Below are 19337 nucleotides of genomic sequence, written 5' to 3'. Positions count from 1 at the left end.
AGCCTGCCGCTTTTTAGCTGTGAAGCCCTCCTCTCGGGGCTTATGCTCAGGTTGTGCTTCCCTTTCCCGGGGCGGGCATGGGACATCGTCAATAAAGCTGACACCTCCCCCGCACGGGGCAAGGCGAGCCAACCATCAACTGGCATGAAATCACTCCACGGAAGTACTCATTGCGTCTCGTCCTCGTGCGCGGTCCGGAGGGTTGACGGGAACGCAAACCAGGCGACAGGCGTGGCAAAAACGCGAGCGAGTCACTCGCAGGGACACCGCGCCCGGATGCCAGCCCGGGCGAGTCCTCCCACGCTGGGTGCCGCAGCCACCACAGGCCGGGCGCGCCCAGTTCCGGTCCCCACCCCTAACGGCGTCGAGGGGACGCGCCCCGAGGGCAGCCTCCCTTCAGGGCCCCCAAACGAATCCCGACTCCGGCCGTGTGGCGACAGCCACCACCCCCGCCTTCAAACCCCAGTCACCGGCGCTGGCCCTCAACACAATGGCTCGACAAAATGGCGGCGAAGCCTTGGCGCCGACCATAGAGAGGACCACGGCGCTCTTCCGGCGTAGAGAGAGGAAGTGGCGGGGGAGAAGGGCGGCTCTCCAAGTGCCCTTCTAGGAGCACGGCGCGCAGTCTCCATGGTGCTGGGTCCGTGGAGCTCACGTGACCGGCGAAAGCCGCGGCGGAGGCGAGGGGGAGGAGAAATGGGCGGGAGGCCTGCGGGATAGCTGGGGACCCGGCGAATACCAGGTTGTCATGGAGTCGTGGGGACCGGCTCGCGCATGCGCCAGCTGACCCGCCGGGCTGGTCGTGGAGCGGCGACCCTGGCCATAGGTGAGAAAGGCAGGGCTCGCCAGGCTCCGGGCGCCGGGGCAACTGGGATGGCGACACTTGGGAGGTTGGGACTGGGAGCGCTGAGAAAGCAGGTGGGAGCAGGTGGAAGAGGAAGGGAGCGAAGTGGACACAAAGGAGAACCAGGACTCTGGGAGAACGGGGTGGAGGGGCGCCAAATATTGGGAGCCGAGGGACCCGCCGTCCCTGCCTTCCATGTAGTCGGTTTGCCTTAAGGGCCGGGCCCGCGTGGGAAAGGGAATCTGGGGTGAGGCGGAGACGGTGTGTCGGGAGGGGCCTGTGTGTGTGGCAAGTGGTGTGAGTCCCTTAGGGCACGTGTGCCCCGGCCTGGCCCTGGGTACCGCGGCTCCTGCCGGAGGAGAGCATGAAGGGCTGCCGGGCTGTAAGCACAGGGGTCTGGGCTAGATGGTGGGCATGAGGACTGCTTACCGAGTAAGTCCAGTTGCGTGTCCAGGACCTTCGTTTAGGATCGGTGCCCAGACAGGTGCACTGTCTGTTCCAGAGGCCTGAGGTCCCCTACTTTAGGCCAGCTAGCCAGGCGTCACGCCAAGGAGGGATGCGAGGAAGAAGGTGGGTAGTGCCAAGTAAGAAGTCAATGGTTAGTGGCTGGGTAGGGCAGTTTTGATCTGGACCCAGGACCCAGACCAGAGCCAAGCTCTCTGTTTATTGCCCAAGTCCTGGCAGTAGGCATCGCCTGGACATTTGCCCTGGAGACTGGTGGTATGCCAGTCACAGCACAGTCCTGTGGTCTGCCCGATTCTACCCTGTTGAGTTGGCAGGCTAGTTGATGCCTGGAGGGCGGGCGGGCGTGCTGCCTGGGGCAGATGTCATGTGGGCTGGTGCGAATGGGTGGGTGGGCACTGTTAATGTGAGCCCCCTTTCAAAGGGATCTGAGGACGGTCTCTAATCACATGGCCCCCTCTAAGAGATGAGGATGGAGAGAGCCGTGGGACACCGTGTGACTGTGTGGAAGACTTCGACATGCCTTTTCCAGCCAGTTTTGAGAATGGGAAGGAGTGTGAGGGAGAATAGGAATAATAGACACGTAGGCAGGGGCAGTCTTTCCACCATTAAAATACACATCCTCCTGGAATGGTATCTCTGAAAATGCAGACCAAAAGAAAACCACTTCAGAGGAAACCTACAAATAAATTTGTGACTGGAGTGACGTGTGGCTTTATGGCCGATAAAGACTTTACTTCTGTGGCCCTCTCACTTTATTCACATAAGCCTTTTCTAGGGCTTTCGCCTCACACCTCTGTGCACGCATGCCACACACGTGACACATTTAAAGGGAACGTGAGCTCTCAGGAGTGTTGCCAAGTAGCTATAAAAAGAGAGTGCTAAAAGCTGCTTCCCTGTAACCTTTGATGGTCTTTCATCCCCGACTCAAAACGCCCCAGAGATAGTGGGTTGCACCAGCTTTTAATTTGGCTGGTATGTTTGTCCCTATGGTTTCATTTAGAATAAGGGGTACATGTTGGACTGCACCTGAAAATTAGATCCTGAGGTGGTCATGGTGTTTGGAAATACTGCGTTCACGTACTTTGGTGACTGCTAAACTGCTTTGGCTTTCAGAGACTGCCAGACTGAGAGATTTGTTAGAAGTTAGTACTCTGGTGAATACCTCACCGGTCTGTTGCAAAGATGGAAACAAAATGAAAACAGAACCAGCGACTGGTGAGGTTCTCGAGACGAGTGATGGCTCTAATGTAAGAAGTGAACAAGGGAAGTAAGCCCTGGAGGACTTCTGAGAATGTCACCAGTTTATGTGGACCTGTGTGTTGACCAATTTCCGATTGAATCTCACTGCATATGGCCTGCACTGACAACCTTTGGATAATGTGTAACTTGTGTATTTATAGGAGGCCCCGTAGGGTCGCTTGGGAGCAGCAGCCCTCGTGCAGAATAAGTGAGGGAAGTGCAGGGTCTGGGAAGTGTATAAAGTGTAGTGGCTTCCCACCGTGGTCGGGAGGCGCAGAGATGGGGTGGCAGTAAAGATGGTGTAACCACTTCCAAACGCTTGTAAATATCCAACTTTAGCGTAAAGTAGTGCTGAGGAGGCACATAACACCCTCTTGATTTCTGAGTTTTTAGGTTCTCCCACTTGTGTGGTCCTGGGCTTAAGGGGTACTGGTGGGAAAACGCCACCCCTCCGTTTTTCTATGCAGGGTTTCCTCTGGTGTGTGCGAGCCCACTCCCTCCCAAAGAAGGGAGGTGGGTATAGCCTTGTGCTCCTTCCCCCATGGGCGGCCGCGGCTGGAACACTAAGGCTTTCTTCATGCTTCACCTGAACTTTATCAAGACGAGAAGCCTTCATATTTTTAATCCTTTTTGCATCCGAAACGGACACTTGGCCATTCTAAAGTCGATTGTGTGCGTTTTGTTGTTTTTATTCCCAGTTGCCACTAATTCCCTAGGACCTAAACTTTTAGAATTTAACAGATTAAAGTTTTAGTATTTTGGTTCTGTAGTCAGCATTATCCTGTGAATTCTCTGTGAACCAGAGTAAATTCCTTAGTGTTTTTGTGTAGCTCCACTGACTGCATTTTAGTAACAGTACTCACATTTTAGTAACTTTACTGTCTTGTCATGAGGATCACGGAAGACTGAATTGGGATTCTTTCTCTTGAATGCCCATAAAATAGTCTATGTTTAGTAAGATAGTATGAATTTTTCTCAGATTCCTAATTAGTTGCACCTGACAAGACCTGCCCTTCTAATGTGATCAGAAGCTTGGTCAGGTGTGCCTTAGCTGAATGGCATCCAGAAGCCACATCTAGCTCCACTTTAAAGACAGCTCTGTTCACTTTCGAACAGTATTGTTTTGGGGAGATGACACTATTCACATTTGTTGGGTTTCATACTAAAGGATCCTGCTTTTCTTAGGGATACAGTTTTATATTTTAGTCTACTTTTGAAACAGGATTGTCCAGGCTGTCAAACGTCATAGCTGTCAAACAGAGAGACATTGCCTTTGTATAGTGCTCTGTTAAATGTTATAGCGTCATCGCTTATCATTGTGTGTGAAGGGTTAAGCACGTGACTGGTAGAAGAGTGATTTGACATGAGCTAGATGAGGCTGACAAACCTTAAATGAGTTAGGTGTGGGGCAAAATGACTTTTACTTGGCTTCACATTTAGCATTTACTCCCATTCAAACCACTTGTGTCTCTGTAGTCCCCTGAAATTGTCTGTACCAGTGGTCTCAACCTTCCTAACGCTGCGACCCTTTAGTACAGTTCCTCATGTGGTGATCCCCAACCATAAAATTGTCTCCTTGCTACTTCATAACTGTAATTTTGCTACTGTTATGAATTGTAAATATCTGATATGCAGGATACCTGATATGTGAACCTGTGAAGACTCATTTGACCCCCGAGACCCACATGCTGAGAACCATTGGTCTGTACATATGTGAGCAAGAGGTTACTCAATTGTGCATGGAAGCATGTGTCTCCTGTTTCATCTCACTAGGTCCTGAACTAGCAGAAATGTTGAGGTATGGCACTTCAGGATATTCAGGGACAGAGATGCTTGCCTGAAGTGCATGGAGTCCTGAGTGGATTTCAAGTTAAAGCATCTCTGGGCTTTGCTTATACCTGCCCAGTTTCACTGCTACTGATTTCCTTGGTGGCACATTGTTTTCTTTATCTCCAAAGTGTCATTCATTTTTGTTGTTTTAAGACAGGATCTGGCTAGGTAGCCCTGGCTGGCCTAAGGCTCACTGTGTAGACCAAGTTGGTCTCAGACTCCAGAGATCCCCCTGACAGTGCCTCCTGACTTCTTGGAGTGTGCCTCCACCCCCACTGCTCCTCAGTTAGTACCCATGGTCTTTGCGGCAGGTCCCCACTGCTCTTCAGTTAGTACCCATGGTCTTTGCGCAGGTCCCCACTGCTCCTCAGTTAGTACCCATGGTCTTTGTGCAGGTCCCCACTGCTCCTCAGTTAGTACCCATGGTCTTTGCGGCAGGTCCCCACTGCTCCTCAGTTAGTACCCATGGTCTTTGTGCAGGTCCCCACTGCTCTTCAGTTAGTACCCTTGGCCGTTTACTTCTGTATACACCATGTTCTTCTCCTTTCAGCCTTCACACGGGCCTGCAACACACTGCACAGCTCACTTACAGCCTGTGATGGCCCTCCTGCCCGCTGACTCCTCATCCTCCAGATTCCAGCCTCACGGCCCTTTCCTGGTGCTCCAGCCCATCAGCCTCACTTGTTCACAGCTCCTGTCGATGCAACCAACAAGTGTGTGAATACTTGATTCACATCCATTCCTCTCTCTAGATCGCAAGCAGTAGGAGGGACACAAACACAGTTATCCTCAGTCTAGCACAATGCCCAGCTTACAGGGGCGCTTAGTATGTGTTTTTTTAAATGTATGCATGTGACTGAATGTAATGTATCTGAGCTTCATTGCAACCAATGCCCGGCTTCAGCCCACCTCTTAAACATGTTTATACAAAAAAGTTTTTTCTTTTTTGTTGTGCTCAAAATTAGGCCTTAAGTATACTAAGTAAGCATTCTACCACTGAGATGTACCTTCAGGCTGTAAAAGTTTTATGGTTTTTTTTTAAAGATAATTTATTCAACTTTTATTTTATGTGCATTGGTGTCAAATCCCTTGGAATTGGAGTTACAGACAGTTGTAAGCTGCCATATGGGTGCTGGGAATTGAACCCAGTTCCTCTGGAAGAATAGTCAGTGTTATTAACTGCTGAGCTATCTCCAGCATATGTGTGTGTGTGTGTGTGTAATACTGCTTTGTATTAAAAAGTAGCCTATAGGGCCAGTGGGATAGTTTAGCAGGTAAAGTAGCATATAGGGCCAGTGGGATAGTTTAGCAGGTAAAGTAGCATATAGGGCCAGTGGGATAGTTTAGCAGGTAAAGTAGCATATAGGGCCAGTGGGATAGTTTAGCAGGTAAAGTAGCATATAGGGCCAGTGGGATAGTTTAGCAGGTAAAGTAGCATATAGGGCCAGTGGGATAGTTTAGCAGGTAAAGGTGCTTGCCTCCTGACAACCTGGGTTTGATCTCCAGGACCCACATGGTAGAAGGATAGAACCAAGTTGTCTTTTGACCTCCACATATTCATCATGGCACATGTGTGCTCCTGTAAATGTATACATATACACGAAAATAAGTAAATGTAAAAAAGTCTTTTGAAGTAGCATATGTGTATGTATGTATGCAAGACTTTGGTTGTACTCTGCTCAGTACTTCATTCTAAGAACTGAGAGTTAATTTGAGAAACGCCATGCTGTGAGTGGTGGCACTGGGTCACGATCCTGCAGATGTCTACTGGGAAAGCACGCCTTGCTGGTTGCTGTTACCTCTCCTCTCCTCAGGGAGGAGGCCAAGTTTCTTTGGTTACCCATTCCAAAAAGCCGAATCAAATGTCCCTTTGTTTGCAGTTCACAAAGCTTCCACTGAATGTGGTTTGTGTGCCTTGAATTCGCAATGGAATTAGAGGGCAGCGAGGGGATGGTGAGCCTTCTTTTGGGTGGAAACCATTCTGTTTAGTAAACTTGAAGCTTGGTCAGCTGAGACAACAGAGGAGGTGTAGCTGAAGTGGGTGAGGCTAGCATTCTTTGCCCTTTACCATTTGGCTCACCTGGTTCTCTCTCAAGGTAATGACTTCTTATGTAATGTTGTTTTTCATAGAGCAATCCATATGCAAACACTGTCTGTGATCCAGCTTCCAGCCTACTGAAACATGGAGAGAAAAATGCCATCCAGAGAGAGCCCTCGAAGACTCTCTGCCAAGCCAGGCCGAGGCACAGAGACGAAAAGAGTAGCTCGGCCGCTCGGCGTGGTGGCTGCTGACTCAGACAAGGACTCTGGCTTTTCAGGTTAACAGTATCTTATTCTCCTACCTTTTACTGAATGATTTGCATGAAAACATTCCTGCCTGAAACTCATTAGCGTGAAAAAGATAAGAAGCCTTCACGCACAGGATAAATAACTATCTGAACTCTTAAAAATAGCGACTCTGAAGACAAGGGTGGTCACTCTGGTATCTTATGGCAGATATCCCTCAAGGCACGGTGGGCAGTTCTGAACAAGTGATCTGATGTCCTTTTCTGTCAATTTAGACTTTACACTTTCCATCCTATATTTCAAACTGTAGTTACTAGAAAAATATGTAGACATGGACTGGAAATATAGTTCAGTTGTGCAATGCTTACCTAGTATGCAGGAAGCTCTGGTTTGGATCCCCAGCACGTCATAAAACTGGGCAGGCTGGCACAGGTCTGCAGTCCCAGCCCTGGAAGGTAGAGACAGGAGGATCAGAAGTCCAGGGTCATCCTTAGCTACATATGAGTTCAAGGCCAGTCTGATTACATGAGATCCTGTGTCAAAGACAGGCATTTTAAAAAATACTCAGAATTGCTGGGTGTTGGTGTCACACACCTTTAATCCCAGCACTCAGGAGGCAGAGGCAGGTGAATTTCTGTGAGTTTGAGACCAGCCTGGTCTACAGAGAGTTCCAGAACAGCCTCCAAAACAATACAGAGAAACCCTGCCTCAAAAAACCACAACCCCCCCCCCAAAAAAAAGAAACAAACAAAACAAAACTCAGAATTCTATTTCATTAACTCCTTTTTCATGGCAGGAAAAAGGAAAAATAAAATACTACTGTACCTTGTTGCCGTGTAGCAGTGTGAAGGTCAGTTAAAAGTAATGTAGTCATGTGTTGTGTAATGAGAAGCTGATCTTTATGGGATGTTTATCCTTGTATGAACACTAGGGTGTACTTTCATAGACCTAGATGATATAGCCTGTACTTAGGCAGTATGGTATAGTTATCATCTCAAATGTGGTCTGCCATTGGCTGAACCAGCTTTATGTGGTAAGCAACTATCATTTGTTAAGATAACACTTGCTATACTTAAAAAAGTCCCCTTCTAGCAGTTTTTCCTCATAATTGGACTCCTTGTGTTTGGACGGTGAGACACCTGGCCCACCTGTGAACTCTGTTAACGATAAGAAAGTAGAACAGGAGAGTGGAGAGATGGCTCAGTAGTTAAGAGCTCTGGCTGCTTCTGCAGGGGACATTAGTGCAGTGTCAGCATCCACATCAGGTGATGCACAGCCACTCGTAATATAGTTCCAGGGGATCTGACACTCGTGGTCTTTGAGGGCACTTGCATGTATACAGTGCATGCAGGCAAACAGGCACATACACATAAAAGAAGATAAACAAATCTTTGAGTGTGTATGGGTGAAATATGCCTTTAATCCCAGGATTTAGGAGGCAGAGGCAGGTAAATCTCTGTGAGTTTGAAGCCAGTATGGCCTACATAGTGAGTTTCAAGACAGTCTGGGCTACATGATGAGCCCCCATCTGAAAAAATAAAAACCAAACAGCTCCCCCAACCAGTCTCTTATTTATCATGATCACCATGGTCATTGTCACCATCATTATTACTTGCAGGGATTAAAGTCATGCACCATGACATGTGGGCTCAAAAAGCCAGTCTTTAAAAAAATCAAAAAGGGCTGGAGAGATGGCTCAGTGGTTAAGACACTGACTGCCTTCCAGTGGACTGTGGTTCGGTTCCCAGCACCCACATGGAGGCTCACAGCTGTCTGTAACTCCAGTTTTAGGGGACCCGACACCCTCACACAGACATACATGCAGGCTAAAAAAAAAACCCACCAATGCCTATACAATAAAAATAAATAAACTATTAAAAAGTAATAGTAAAACAACTTTTATTGATAGTCCTTTAGAACCTTCCCTAGAAGGGCCAGCTGCACCCAATCTCATTTCTACATTTCTTCAGCTGAGAGTAGTGGCTTGAACTGCTCTAAATATTGAATCAATGTCAACATTATTGTCCCAGGAGATTCCCAGGATGATGCCAGGGGATTCGGGCTTACTATACTGAGCATGGAGCTTTTTCTAGGGAAAGATTTATAGGTATTACCCAGGCTCCAGAGACAATCCGTATTACTGATTTACTAACTTATACTGGGAAATGCTGCTGTTAGGAAATCTAGGGCTCTCTACTTCTTAGATTGTTACGTTTTCGTCTCAGAGGCATGCTGAATGAGAAGCTGAATTATAAATAGACTGTTACTCAGAGAGGGACAGCACTGACCCAGGGGATTAGAACAGAGGCCAGGGCAGTCCAGAGAGGGGTGAGCCAGCCTGCAGTACTTTGGGTTCCCTTCTTGGAATATAGTTGCTTACCAGGCTTGTCTCAACATGGAGTTCATCTGAAACATCTATTAAAGGTTTAGACTCCTAGACCTGCCTGGAGATTCTGGTACTGAGGCTGGGGAAGGGCCTGGAAGGTGGGCCATAAAACAAGGTCGAAGGTCTGGAAGACACTGAAGGGCTTTCTTTCGGTATCACATTTGCTTTTGATCTGTTTCTAGATCATAAAGGTAATGCATGCACATAGTAAAAGTTTATAGACACTGGAGGAGTCAAAGAAGAAAATAGCTTTACCCATAATCCTTCCATTTATAATTCCCAGGACCATTGACTCTAGTTCCTTCTTCTAAAGTCTTTAATTTTTGTCAGGCAGTTGATTTAATACATACTACACTGTTCCGACACAGAATGGTATTAAGAATGACCAACCTTGTTCCTGTTTCAGAAGATGGTCCCAGTGAACACTGGTCACTCTTGGGGCAGGTTCCAGGGACGTGGTCTCTGCCTGAATTATTCCAGTTACCTTGGGTATGATGAAATTCATACTTTATCTTATCCAAAAGGCTGGCTGAGAAGCACTTCAGTAAAATTTACAAAATCAAGATGGATGGTATTTTCTATTTTAATTATTTTCCCACATTTATTTTGAGAAAATTTAAACCTAAAGAAAAATGAACGAGCCCCCCACAAGAAAGGTACTTTCTTTTAGATCCACTACAAATTTTCATTTTTGCTTTATTCATATCCTCCCCTACATACATGGGCTTAACTGTTTTGTTTGAAAAGTAAATTTTAAACAATTAGAATTTTATCTTTAAAAATTAGTATGAATCTCAGAAACAAGGACATCCTTCTGTATAATTATAATGCCATTATTATACCTAAGAAAGTCAGCCTTGATTGAATTCTCTTTAACTACAGTCTTTGGATTTTTCCTAGTGTTCCAGTAATGTCCTTATAGCTGTTTGCCATTGTCTTTTTGTTTTGGATCCAGGATCCCATTGAGAAGTGTGCATTATATGTAGATAGCCTGCCTTTTTAATCTTATTGAATCCAGAATAGCTTTCCCATCTTTTCTTTACTTTATGACATTGATATCTTCGAATAATACAGTTTTATAGAATGTCCCACATTCTGGATTTTCTGATAGCTTCCCCATTTTTTGAATCATTAGAAGACTGCATTGTTGATGTTGTATATTTCCCCAAAACACAGGGAGATTGCTAAGTTATTCTCATTTTTTTGCTTTTTCTTTTTTAAATATTTGTTTATTTATTTGTATGTATGTATCTTCATGAGTTTGTGCACTACTTGCATGCAGGTGCCTGTGGGGGCCAGCAGAGGGCATCAGATCCCCCTGGAACTGGAGTTACAGGAGGTTGTGAGTCTCCTGATGTGGGGACTGGGAACTGAACCTGTGTCCTCTGTAAGTGCTCTTAACTGTTGAGCCATTTCTCCAGCCCCATTCTCATTTTTGATAATACTCTGATCCTCTGATTAAAAGGTACTATGCACCAGATTTCCTTATTGTAAAGATAGTTTTTTAGTTGGCCCTGGTGACAGATATCTAGAATTCTAGGTTCTAGGGAGGCCGAGCAGGTGGGTTACAAGATCAAGACTTGCCTGGGTTAGAGTGAGTTTCTGACCAATATGGGCAACTCAGCCTCTGAGTGCTGGGATTATAGGCAGGCACCACTCTACCTGCCTTCCGGCAAACTTGGCTGGTGTCTTAGCATCTGTTGACAAGCTTTCCTTGAACTGGTTACCACTGTAGGGATTTAGAAGTTGTGATTTGTTAATGCTGTCATTTTGTCATCAACTGAACCTCTTTGTGAAGAAGCATTGTCCTTCTTGTAGTCCTTTTTACCTGTCACTCTGGATTTGTAGGAGTCTGTAGTGATTCAGTCTGTTGGTCGTTAGCCTCATATTTCTGTTACCTACATTGTCTCAGATTTGGCCAGTGAGTTAAAACTGCCATTGTCTCACTTGACACCTTCTCCCTCAGTGTTTGAGCACCTCTTTCATTTTTGGGACAACAACTGTCTAGGTTCATCTTGTGCCTTTTTAGCCAAAGACTTGGCAGTAGCTCTTTCTCCAAGGACACTGGTTTCTTTACATGTAGAATGCATTTCTGCTCCAAGATCAGGACTTATGCTTGTTTCTAGTCTGGTAGTTCTGGTCTGGCAGTGAATCACAAGTATTCATTTGGATTAACTGTTTGATTAAGGGGAGGACTCCATCAGCCAAATGGAGAAGTGTCACTAGACATTCTGAATTATACCTGTTGAAAATACCTTTCTGATCACATAGTCTTTGCCAAGCTGCACAAGATACAAGGTACAATTATTTAAATTTCCTTGAATTTATGGTCCTTCTGTCTCAGCTTCCTGAGTGGTGGGATTGTAGGTGTGTGCTGCCATACCTGGTTTGTTCTGATCTCTCTCTCTTGAGGTAGTACTCATGTATCTTTGGCTTCAAACTCACTATGTAGCCAGAGATGACCTTCAATTCCTCATCTCCCTGCTTCTACCTCTTGAGGGAAGGTATGCACCACCAGACCTAGCTTATGTGGTCTGGAGATGGTGCCTAGGGCTGTTACATACCTAGAAAGCTCTCTGTCAACTGAGCTGCACATTGGTGAGCATTTAAAATAGTCCCAGATACGTCTGTGGCCAGGTACAACTGTCTCTTGGTTTCTTCTGGCAGGTACCTGGCTGCATGTGGGATTAACATAGGGAGAGCATCTGTTTTATTTCCCATCACCATAACCAAAATACCTAACAGAGTTTCGTGTTGCTCACAAAGGTCTCACTCCTCAGAGGCGGAGCTGCTGTGTGTGGAGGTAGACGTGTGCAGCAGTGGACCAGGCGCACAGAGAGCAGGCCAGCGTCAGAGCCCGGTGTAACCCGCCAGGCCTGCTCTCAGCCACCACCTGCATGGCCTTCCAAATAGAGCCACAAGCTGGGGATCAAGTGTTCAAAACGCGGGCCTGTGGGAGACACTTCGGATGCAAACCATGGCAGCACCCTTTTATCCCCTATGGTGCAGGATCCCAGTAAGCTCTCATGTGTTCAGGACATCGGCAAATAGGTGCTTAACAGGGTGGTGGGGACAACAGAGACAAACAGTTTAGCTTAAGCTTTACAAGTGCCTTAAGGTTTCTTTACCTGTCACTGTGATAAAATACATGAGACAAAAGCAACCTGTGGGGAAAAGGGTTTATTTCAGCTCACAGTTGAGTTATAGTTGATCATGGCAGGGAAGTCATGGAAACTTGAAGCAGTTTCTTACCTGCACCCACAGTTAGGAAGCAGAGAGTAAGGAGTGCTGGTGCTCAGCTCTCATCCTTCTCTTTATATACAAGGCTCCCTGCTCAGGGAGAGGTCCTGCCTGCAGCCGAGTCTTTCCACATCAATTAACCTAATGGAGATAATCCCTCACTGACTTCTGAGAACTTCATCTAGATAATCCTTCACAGCTATGCCTGGAGGTTTGTCTCCTAGGCAAGTGTAGATTCTCCCAATAGCTAGCACTAACCATTCAAACAGAAAACTCAGGACAAAGCTTTTCATTTTAACATGGATATAAATTTTAATTGGCTTTGTTTTTTATACTTTAACCATAGTGTGTGGTTTCTAGAGCCTTGAAAGATTTTAATTCAACCAGGCATTGGTGGCACGTGCCTTTAATCCCAGCACTCGGAAGGCAGAGGCAGGCAGATCTCTGTGAGTTGGAGGCCAGCCTGGTCTACAGAGTGAGTTCCAGGACAGCCTCCAAAGCAATATAGAGAAACAAAAACAAACAAACAAACAAACAAAAAAAACAAATCACCCCCCCCAACTTGGCAACAACAGATTTGAAAAGTAATTACCTAGTACTGATGAAATGGTTCTGTAGGTAAAGTCACTTGTTACTAAGGCTGACAAGTAGCCGAGTAGCAGAGAACTGACTCTCACAGGTTGTCCCCCCACCTCCACACATGCAGTGTGGCATGCAAAAAAAAGTTGTTAAAAAATAGACTGAAAGCAATCATCTCACTTTGGAGTCTTCAACTCATTTCTCACGTGATCTGGGGATGAGTGCTTTCACTGGAACCCTGACTGACGTGGGATTTTCTAAGGGTTTGAAGAAAGCCAAGCAGAGTGGTTAGGCTTTTAGAGCAGGAGGGCTCGTTGTTGAACATGCAGTGAAATTTCTGCTTAAGAGAACTCACAGAAATACCTATCAAAGATGCTCCTTTCTGTTCCAGGGAGTCCTTTCTGTTTTAGTGGCTGGGTTATGAGCCGTTAGCCTAGAGCGCAAGTGAACTGACGGTTTTTTCTGCCCAGCAGATGGGAGCTCAGAATGCTTGAGCTCCGCAGAGCAGATGGAATCAGAGGACATGCTGAGTGCTTTGGGCTGGAGCAGGGAGGACAGGCTGAGGCCGAGCTCCAGAGCCACAAGCACTGCCTTCCCTGCGCTGTCCCCTATGGTGGTCATGAAGAACGTGCTGGTCAAGCAGGTGAGGACCAGTGGGACCCAAAGTCTGCCGATGACAGCGTCTGCACTTCCCTGTGGACCTTCCTCCCGGGAAAGGCTGCCACCTCAACTACTGATGCCATTTGCTCTTGTTTGCTTGTTTTCTGATTGACATTTATTCTTTTAAGATTTATTTTTTAAATTGTGTGTTTGTGTGTGTGTTGTACAAATACTCTACTCTGCCTTCCTCTGATCTGAAGACACCTGAGCTCACATGTACACATACACACACACACACACACACACACACACACACACACACACACACGGAAAGAGAGAAGGGGGAGGGATGGAGAGAGAGAGGGAGGTACACAAGTCAGGACTGATGTTCTGACTATTTTATCTTTGTATTTCTAGTTTTAAATGGACCTTGACCTCCCGTAGTAATGTATAATGGAACCAAGCCAAACAGCCACTTAAGTGGTGCATTCTAACATGAGGCAGAGGGAGAAACAAAAGTTGTTTTTTTTTTTTTGTTTTTTCTTCAGTTTTCAGTTCTGCAGCCAAGCCCTGTGTGTTAGGCAAACATACACCACTGTACTGTATCACAGTCCTGGGATCCTCTTTTTAAACTGAATTAATTTGGGAATTCAGGAGTATAAGACATGTTTGTAAGCTTGCATGGTAGTACACTCCTGTAGCCTCACTCCTGGAGACACAGAGGCAGGAGGATTGCAAGTTGGAGGGCAGCCTGGGATACATAATGAGACACTGTGCCAAAGACAGTTCAAACAAACAAACACAGCAGGAAGGACATCTTTGCTTCGGTAGCAGAGGCAGTTTCTAAGCTAGAGCCACACCTTGGACAGCTCTGTGGGCTACGAATGGCAGTGCCCACAGGGTCCTCACTGTTGGCTGTAAAGCTCTGAGTGGTTTGGAGTGGGCTCTAGCACAGAACTGTGTCCATTATGTGGTTATTTCCTAGATGTGAAACATTAATGGATGAAAATATTAATTAGGTTATAGGGTTTAAGAATGAGAACTCACTCACAAAAACTTGGTTAGGTTTGGATAGAGAAGTCTGAGGGATGGAAAATGATTTAAGTCAAACAACATTTAAACTTACAGTAATTTACTCTGAAAATAGATACGATTCTTGCATTAACAAGTATATGGAAAATATGGTTTTAGTGTTGACCTTCCCACCTTAGCCAGAGGTTATAAGAACATGGCTATAGCAGACACTACCTTGGTATCTGGTCACTTCTGAAGAATACATACTGAGGTCAACAAGGTAGGCAGCTGGTGAGTTCTGAGCAATCCTTTGAATATTTTGCTTGGTAGATCCCGTCTCAGCAGGAACCTCAGCTCTCCTTACTGAAAGGGAAGAGCACAGAGAGGGAATGGGCCCAAATGAGGTCGTCCCGGCCTGCCAGTGCTGCCTGGTGCCTTTGGGTGTCCTTACTCTGGGCTGGTTCCCTCTCTGGTTCTCCTTTACCTTTCTTGTTGCTCCTTGTGACAAGCCATGTGTGTTGCAGCCTGGGGTGGCTGTTCCAGGACATGCAGGAGTGACACGGGGGCACAGGACAGATGGCAAGTTGCTAGGCTGGTCAGGAGCCAGGAAGCTCAGTGACAAGCTGGCCTCTTCTGGGTTTCATTTGGCTTTGGGGTTTCTTTGTTTTGAGACAGGGTCTCCAGTAGCCGGGCTGATCTTGAAATCCTCATGTAGCTGAGGATGAGTTTGAGGTCTTGACACTCCTGCTTCTATTTCCTGAATGCCAAGATGATGGGTATATGCCACCATTCCAGGGCTTATGTGGTGCTGGGGTTCAATAGAGGACTCCAGGCATGCTAGGCAAGCACTCCAGCAGCAAAGTCAAACCCCAGCCTGAGCTTAGCATCTTTTAACTTAGGCCAGGATATTCTATTGTCTCAGTTGTACCTTGACTGTGTCATTATTTCATCTATCTACAATTTCTTTTTCTGAATAATAGCTCTTAAATAAAAACAGATATTTCACTGGAGAGGTAGCACAGTGGTTGGAAGCACTTGTTCTTCCCAAGGACCCAAGTTTGGTCCCAGTACCCCACATCAGGTGACTCACAACCACCATCTCCAGGGGATCTGACACTGTTTGGCTCCTTGGGCACCTGTACTCATGTGCACCTCCTATACCCTGGCACACACAGAGACAGAATTGAAAACGAAAATAAGACCCCCAGATGTTTCTTCAAGTTTCCCCTTAGGAGAACGTTTTTGTGTTTGCCTTTGGTTATGGTTTTCTCTTGCTTTTAGTATGATCTCAGATGTGAGTGGATTTCAGGTCACTTCCTCCCTCCCCTGCGCATGGGACAGAACAGCGCCTGAAGCAGCTGTGGCTGGGCACTGGCCTTCTTTGCCGTGGGTGGCAGCTGGGAGCTGCCCTCTGCCACGCTGACCACAGCTGCTCTCTCCTTTGTTTGCAGGGCAGCAGCTCATCGCAGCTCCAGTCATGGACTGTCCAGCCCTCCTTTGAGGTGATCTCAGCACAGCCGCAGCTCTTTGTCCTTCATCCACCTGTGCCATCCCCTGTCAGCCCGTGCCACACTGCTGAGAAGAAGTCAGATTCCAGAAACTACTTGCCCATTCTCAATTCTTACGCCAAAATAGCCCCCCACCCAGGCAAAAGGAGCCTGTCCCTCGGCTCAGAAGAAAGAGGAGCCAGCGGGATAGCGAAGAAGATCTGTGCGGAGAGACTGGGGCCAGGCCTGTCTTCCCAGGAGCCAGCCAAGACTGGCCCTGTGCTATCCAGTCCTTCCACTCCAGCCCCGCCCAGCTCCAAACTCACTGAAGACTCGGCTCTGCAAGGAGTGCCCTCCCTGGGGGCTGGTGGGAGTCCACAGACTCTGCAGCCTGTGTCCAGCAGTCACGTGGCTAAGGCGCCCAGCCTGACCTTCGCATCGCCTGCCAGTCCTGTGTGTGCGGCAGACAGCACTCTGCATGGCTTAGAGAGCAGCTCCCCTCTGTCGCCACTGTCAGCCAGTTACAGTTCACCGCTGTGGGCCGCAGACCTCTGCCGCAGCCCAGACATCTTTTCCGAGCAGAGGCAGAGCAAGCACAGGCGCTTCCAGAATACCTTAGTGGTCCTCCACAAGTCTGGTTTGCTCGAAATCACTTTGAAAACCAAGGAGTTGATTCGTCAGAACCAAGCAACTCAGGTGGAACTAGACCAGCTGAAAGAGCAAACCCAGATGTTCATAGAGGCCGCCAAGAGCAGGGCTCCTCAGGCGTGGGCCAAGTTGCAGGCATCACTAGCATCCGGACCCAGTCATTCAGGCAGTGACCTAGATGCATTGTCTGATCACCCAGACATATAGCACAGAGATGGCTTTTCAGTTATTTGAGTGGTTCTTTGAACTCTTTTGCTATTACTACCTACACCTGTTTTCCACAGCCTATTTAAGAACTTTTCTTTCTAAACTCACTCATGAAGCCACATGCCAGTCCCTGGCTACCGCGTGTGGTCACGCACAGGTTAAGTGTGTTTATGCTCTTCTGAGGACCTCCAATTGGGAGTGTCTGTGAGTCCCTTTTCCTTAGCCCATGGGCACTTAGCTGGATCTTGGGACAAAGGAGAGATGACTGTGTGGGTCTCTTCCAGCTTCCTACCCACTATCCATGATCCAAGGTACAGTGACAAGGATGAGTGTACAGAATGCCACTTGTCAAACCAAGGAGTAGGTGACCTAAGGATCCCTTGGTGGCCCTCCTTCAAGTATCTTAGTCACAGAGGAAAATAAGAGGATGTACTTGTGTTCTACCAGGCCTCGTGCCAGTTGGGCGAAACCTAAAATGCTCTGGGCACAGGTTGTGCCTGTGTGCAAGTACTTAATCACATGAGGGTTTGTTTCTTACACTTGAAAGTCAAGGGAGAAAGGGCAGAGCCGTCTGACTCACACTGATCACACCAGATCTGACACAAGTAGGCACATCCTTCAGATTTTTAAAAACATGGACTGATTTAGTACCAGCTGGAATTGTATTTGATGAGTTGCTTTTTTGATTGAAGGGCCAAAGAAGCCAGCATTTTTGTCACTAGTTAGAAAGTTTAATTCATGATTGAAATAGCACAACCTATCTTACATCTAAAAAGCTTGAGTCAGGACTGCAGGATGCCACGGTGAGTAGGGGTACTTGTGGCCATGCCAGATGGCCTGAATTTGGTTCCCTGAACTGACACCCTGCAGTTTGTCCATCACACACACCAGATGAGTAAATGAATATGGAGTTAAAAACAAGCCACCCTCATCATTAACACAGAAGCCTGCGATGGCCTCAGTGGATCCTCAGAGTCTGGTGTAAGCTCCCCAGCTATTTCGTGAGGGAAGGACGGCTGTGCTCATACATTTGAATTAAGTGAAACCCTGAGGTTAGAACAAGGCCACAAAAGACCCTTCCCCATCACATCTGAGCCTCACCCATCCCCTGTGGTGATGGGGAGCCACTGTGGAAGTCTTGTGTCCCGTTTTGGGTGTGGCAGCAGAGCTGAAGTGTGGTTCCTCTCTGAGGCTGGCCTTAGGACGGAGAATGTGAGGAGGTTCCATATGACACATTCTTTTCAGCTTCTCTGTTCTGGGAACTAGATGTCTAAACAGTAAACAAAGGATTGTATCCTCTTGTTCAAAATTTTCATACTCCTGAAAAATCTTTGTTTTTCACAAATTAACCTGGTTTTGTGACCATCATCATCTTTCTGCAGAGAGAGCACTCATGGGGCTTTACTAGGCCCAGAGTAAAGGGTCACATTTACTAGGGAGTTGTAATTCTAACATGGTTTTAAAATTGTAAGACTCAGGTTGACTCTACTGTGTTCATAAAGACATGATTTGGATATGATTGGTTGAAAAATAATCACCTTGGTGAACTCTCTACTCTGATCAACACAGAATTCTTACCTGCTGCTTGCTTTCTGAAAGAGTCTCTGGGCAGACTCAGATCCTTGGGGTACACTCCCCTAAGTCTGTATGGTGTCATGCCACCTCACTCTCACCCCACTAGGAAGCTTCCTTCTGGGCAGAATGTTTGGCAGGAAAGCTGTGGAGACAGGTGCATTCAGAGCAGCCTGGGCACCAGCCCCGAGTTTTACCAAGCGTCAGAAGGCTAGAAGCACTTGCTGAGAACCAAATGTACCCACTGGAAAAATCCTCGGTGGAGAGCTGTAAGCCTCTTGGACTCTTTCTCTGGGTTTGGGCTTTCATTTCCCTTCCTGCCTCCATAAAAGATGATGAAAGCCACCATAGGTCTTCACTGCTGAGTGGCCGGGAGGGTTAGCACCCCCAGTCACTGCTCCTCTGTGATCTTAGAGCCAGAGTGCAGTGTTCTGTTCCTGGTGGAGCTGGAAGCAGACAGACTCCAGTAGAGAAGCTAGAAGGAGTGGTCCTTTGAGGTCAGAGGCTAGACCAGCACTCGGAGGAAGCCCGGAGTGGACCAGAAAAATCTGCGTTGGTCGCCCAAAAGCTGTAATGTAAGTAGCGATGGCCTCGGTGGTGCATGCTGAAGTCCTTGTGAGGCATTGTGCAGGGCTGTTGTTTTCCTAGGGTGAGAAGTCGGCTTTAGCTCAGGCCAACCCATAGGAGATCCTTTGTCAGGTTATAGAATTAACGTCGTTTGTAGTTTACTACAGTTTTATTGACTATAGCATCGCCTGACTGATATGATTCCTCAGCACACAAGTTACTCTTGCACATATACTGAAGTGGCCTTTCAGCCACAATCTGTTTAGGTAGAGACTATTTACCAAATGTGAATCCTTTTAAGAAAGTGTGAAGTTATGTAGAAATTGACTGTGAAATGTCAGAGGAAAAAAAATAAAAGTCACTTACTTGAAAA

General features: G+C 46.9%; 1 protein-coding gene and 1 long non-coding RNA gene across 9 annotated transcripts in view; one reads left to right on the top strand and one right to left on the bottom strand.

Moving 5' to 3' along the window:
- LOC121139287 overlaps positions 1–1396 on the bottom strand; it is a 15582-nt gene extending 14186 nt beyond the window's left edge. The window contains exon 1 of the long non-coding RNA XR_005876203.1: positions 1274–1396. This is a non-coding gene — a long non-coding RNA (uncharacterized LOC121139287). The remainder of the gene's footprint in view (positions 1–1273) is intronic.
- Positions 278–19337, top strand: Cipc (CLOCK interacting pacemaker). Of its 8 annotated transcripts, none has more exons than XM_013123515.3 (5): positions 278–826; positions 4929–5091; positions 6509–6696; positions 13343–13512; positions 15935–19337. In XM_013123515.3, exons 3-5 carry the CDS (start codon positions 6561–6563, stop codon positions 16823–16825), a joined length of 1197 nt encoding a protein of 398 aa, XP_012978969.1. In that variant the 5' UTR covers positions 278–826; positions 4929–5091; positions 6509–6560; the 3' UTR covers positions 16826–19337. The 8 variants fall into 8 exon arrangements, with proteins under 8 accessions (XP_012978969.1, XP_005084060.2, XP_012978971.1 ...); XM_013123516.3 differs by lacking the exon at positions 278–826 and adding an exon at positions 1284–1414; XM_005084003.4 differs by lacking the exon at positions 4929–5091 and having other exon boundaries at positions 279–826.

The sequence above is a fragment of the Mesocricetus auratus genome, unplaced genomic scaffold (genome assembly GCF_017639785.1).
Source record: "Mesocricetus auratus isolate SY011 unplaced genomic scaffold, BCM_Maur_2.0 Super-Scaffold_15014, whole genome shotgun sequence".
NCBI lineage: Eukaryota > Metazoa > Chordata > Mammalia > Rodentia > Cricetidae > Mesocricetus > Mesocricetus auratus.
The sequence above is the reverse complement of the archived record's forward strand: the minus strand, read 5'-3'. Positions and strand labels throughout refer to the sequence as shown.

Coding starts and splice junctions, on each gene's coding strand:
- Cipc (XM_013123515.3), top strand. CDS start 6,561: ATGGAGAGAAAAATGCCATCCAGAGAGAGCCCTCGAAGACTCTCTGCC. Junction 6,697..13,342: donor CAAGGACTCTGGCTTTTCAG/GTTAACAGTATC, acceptor TCTGCCCAGCAG/ATGGGAGCTCAGAATGCTTG. Junction 13,513..15,934: donor AGAACGTGCTGGTCAAGCAG/GTGAGGACCAGT, acceptor CTTTGTTTGCAG/GGCAGCAGCTCATCGCAGCT.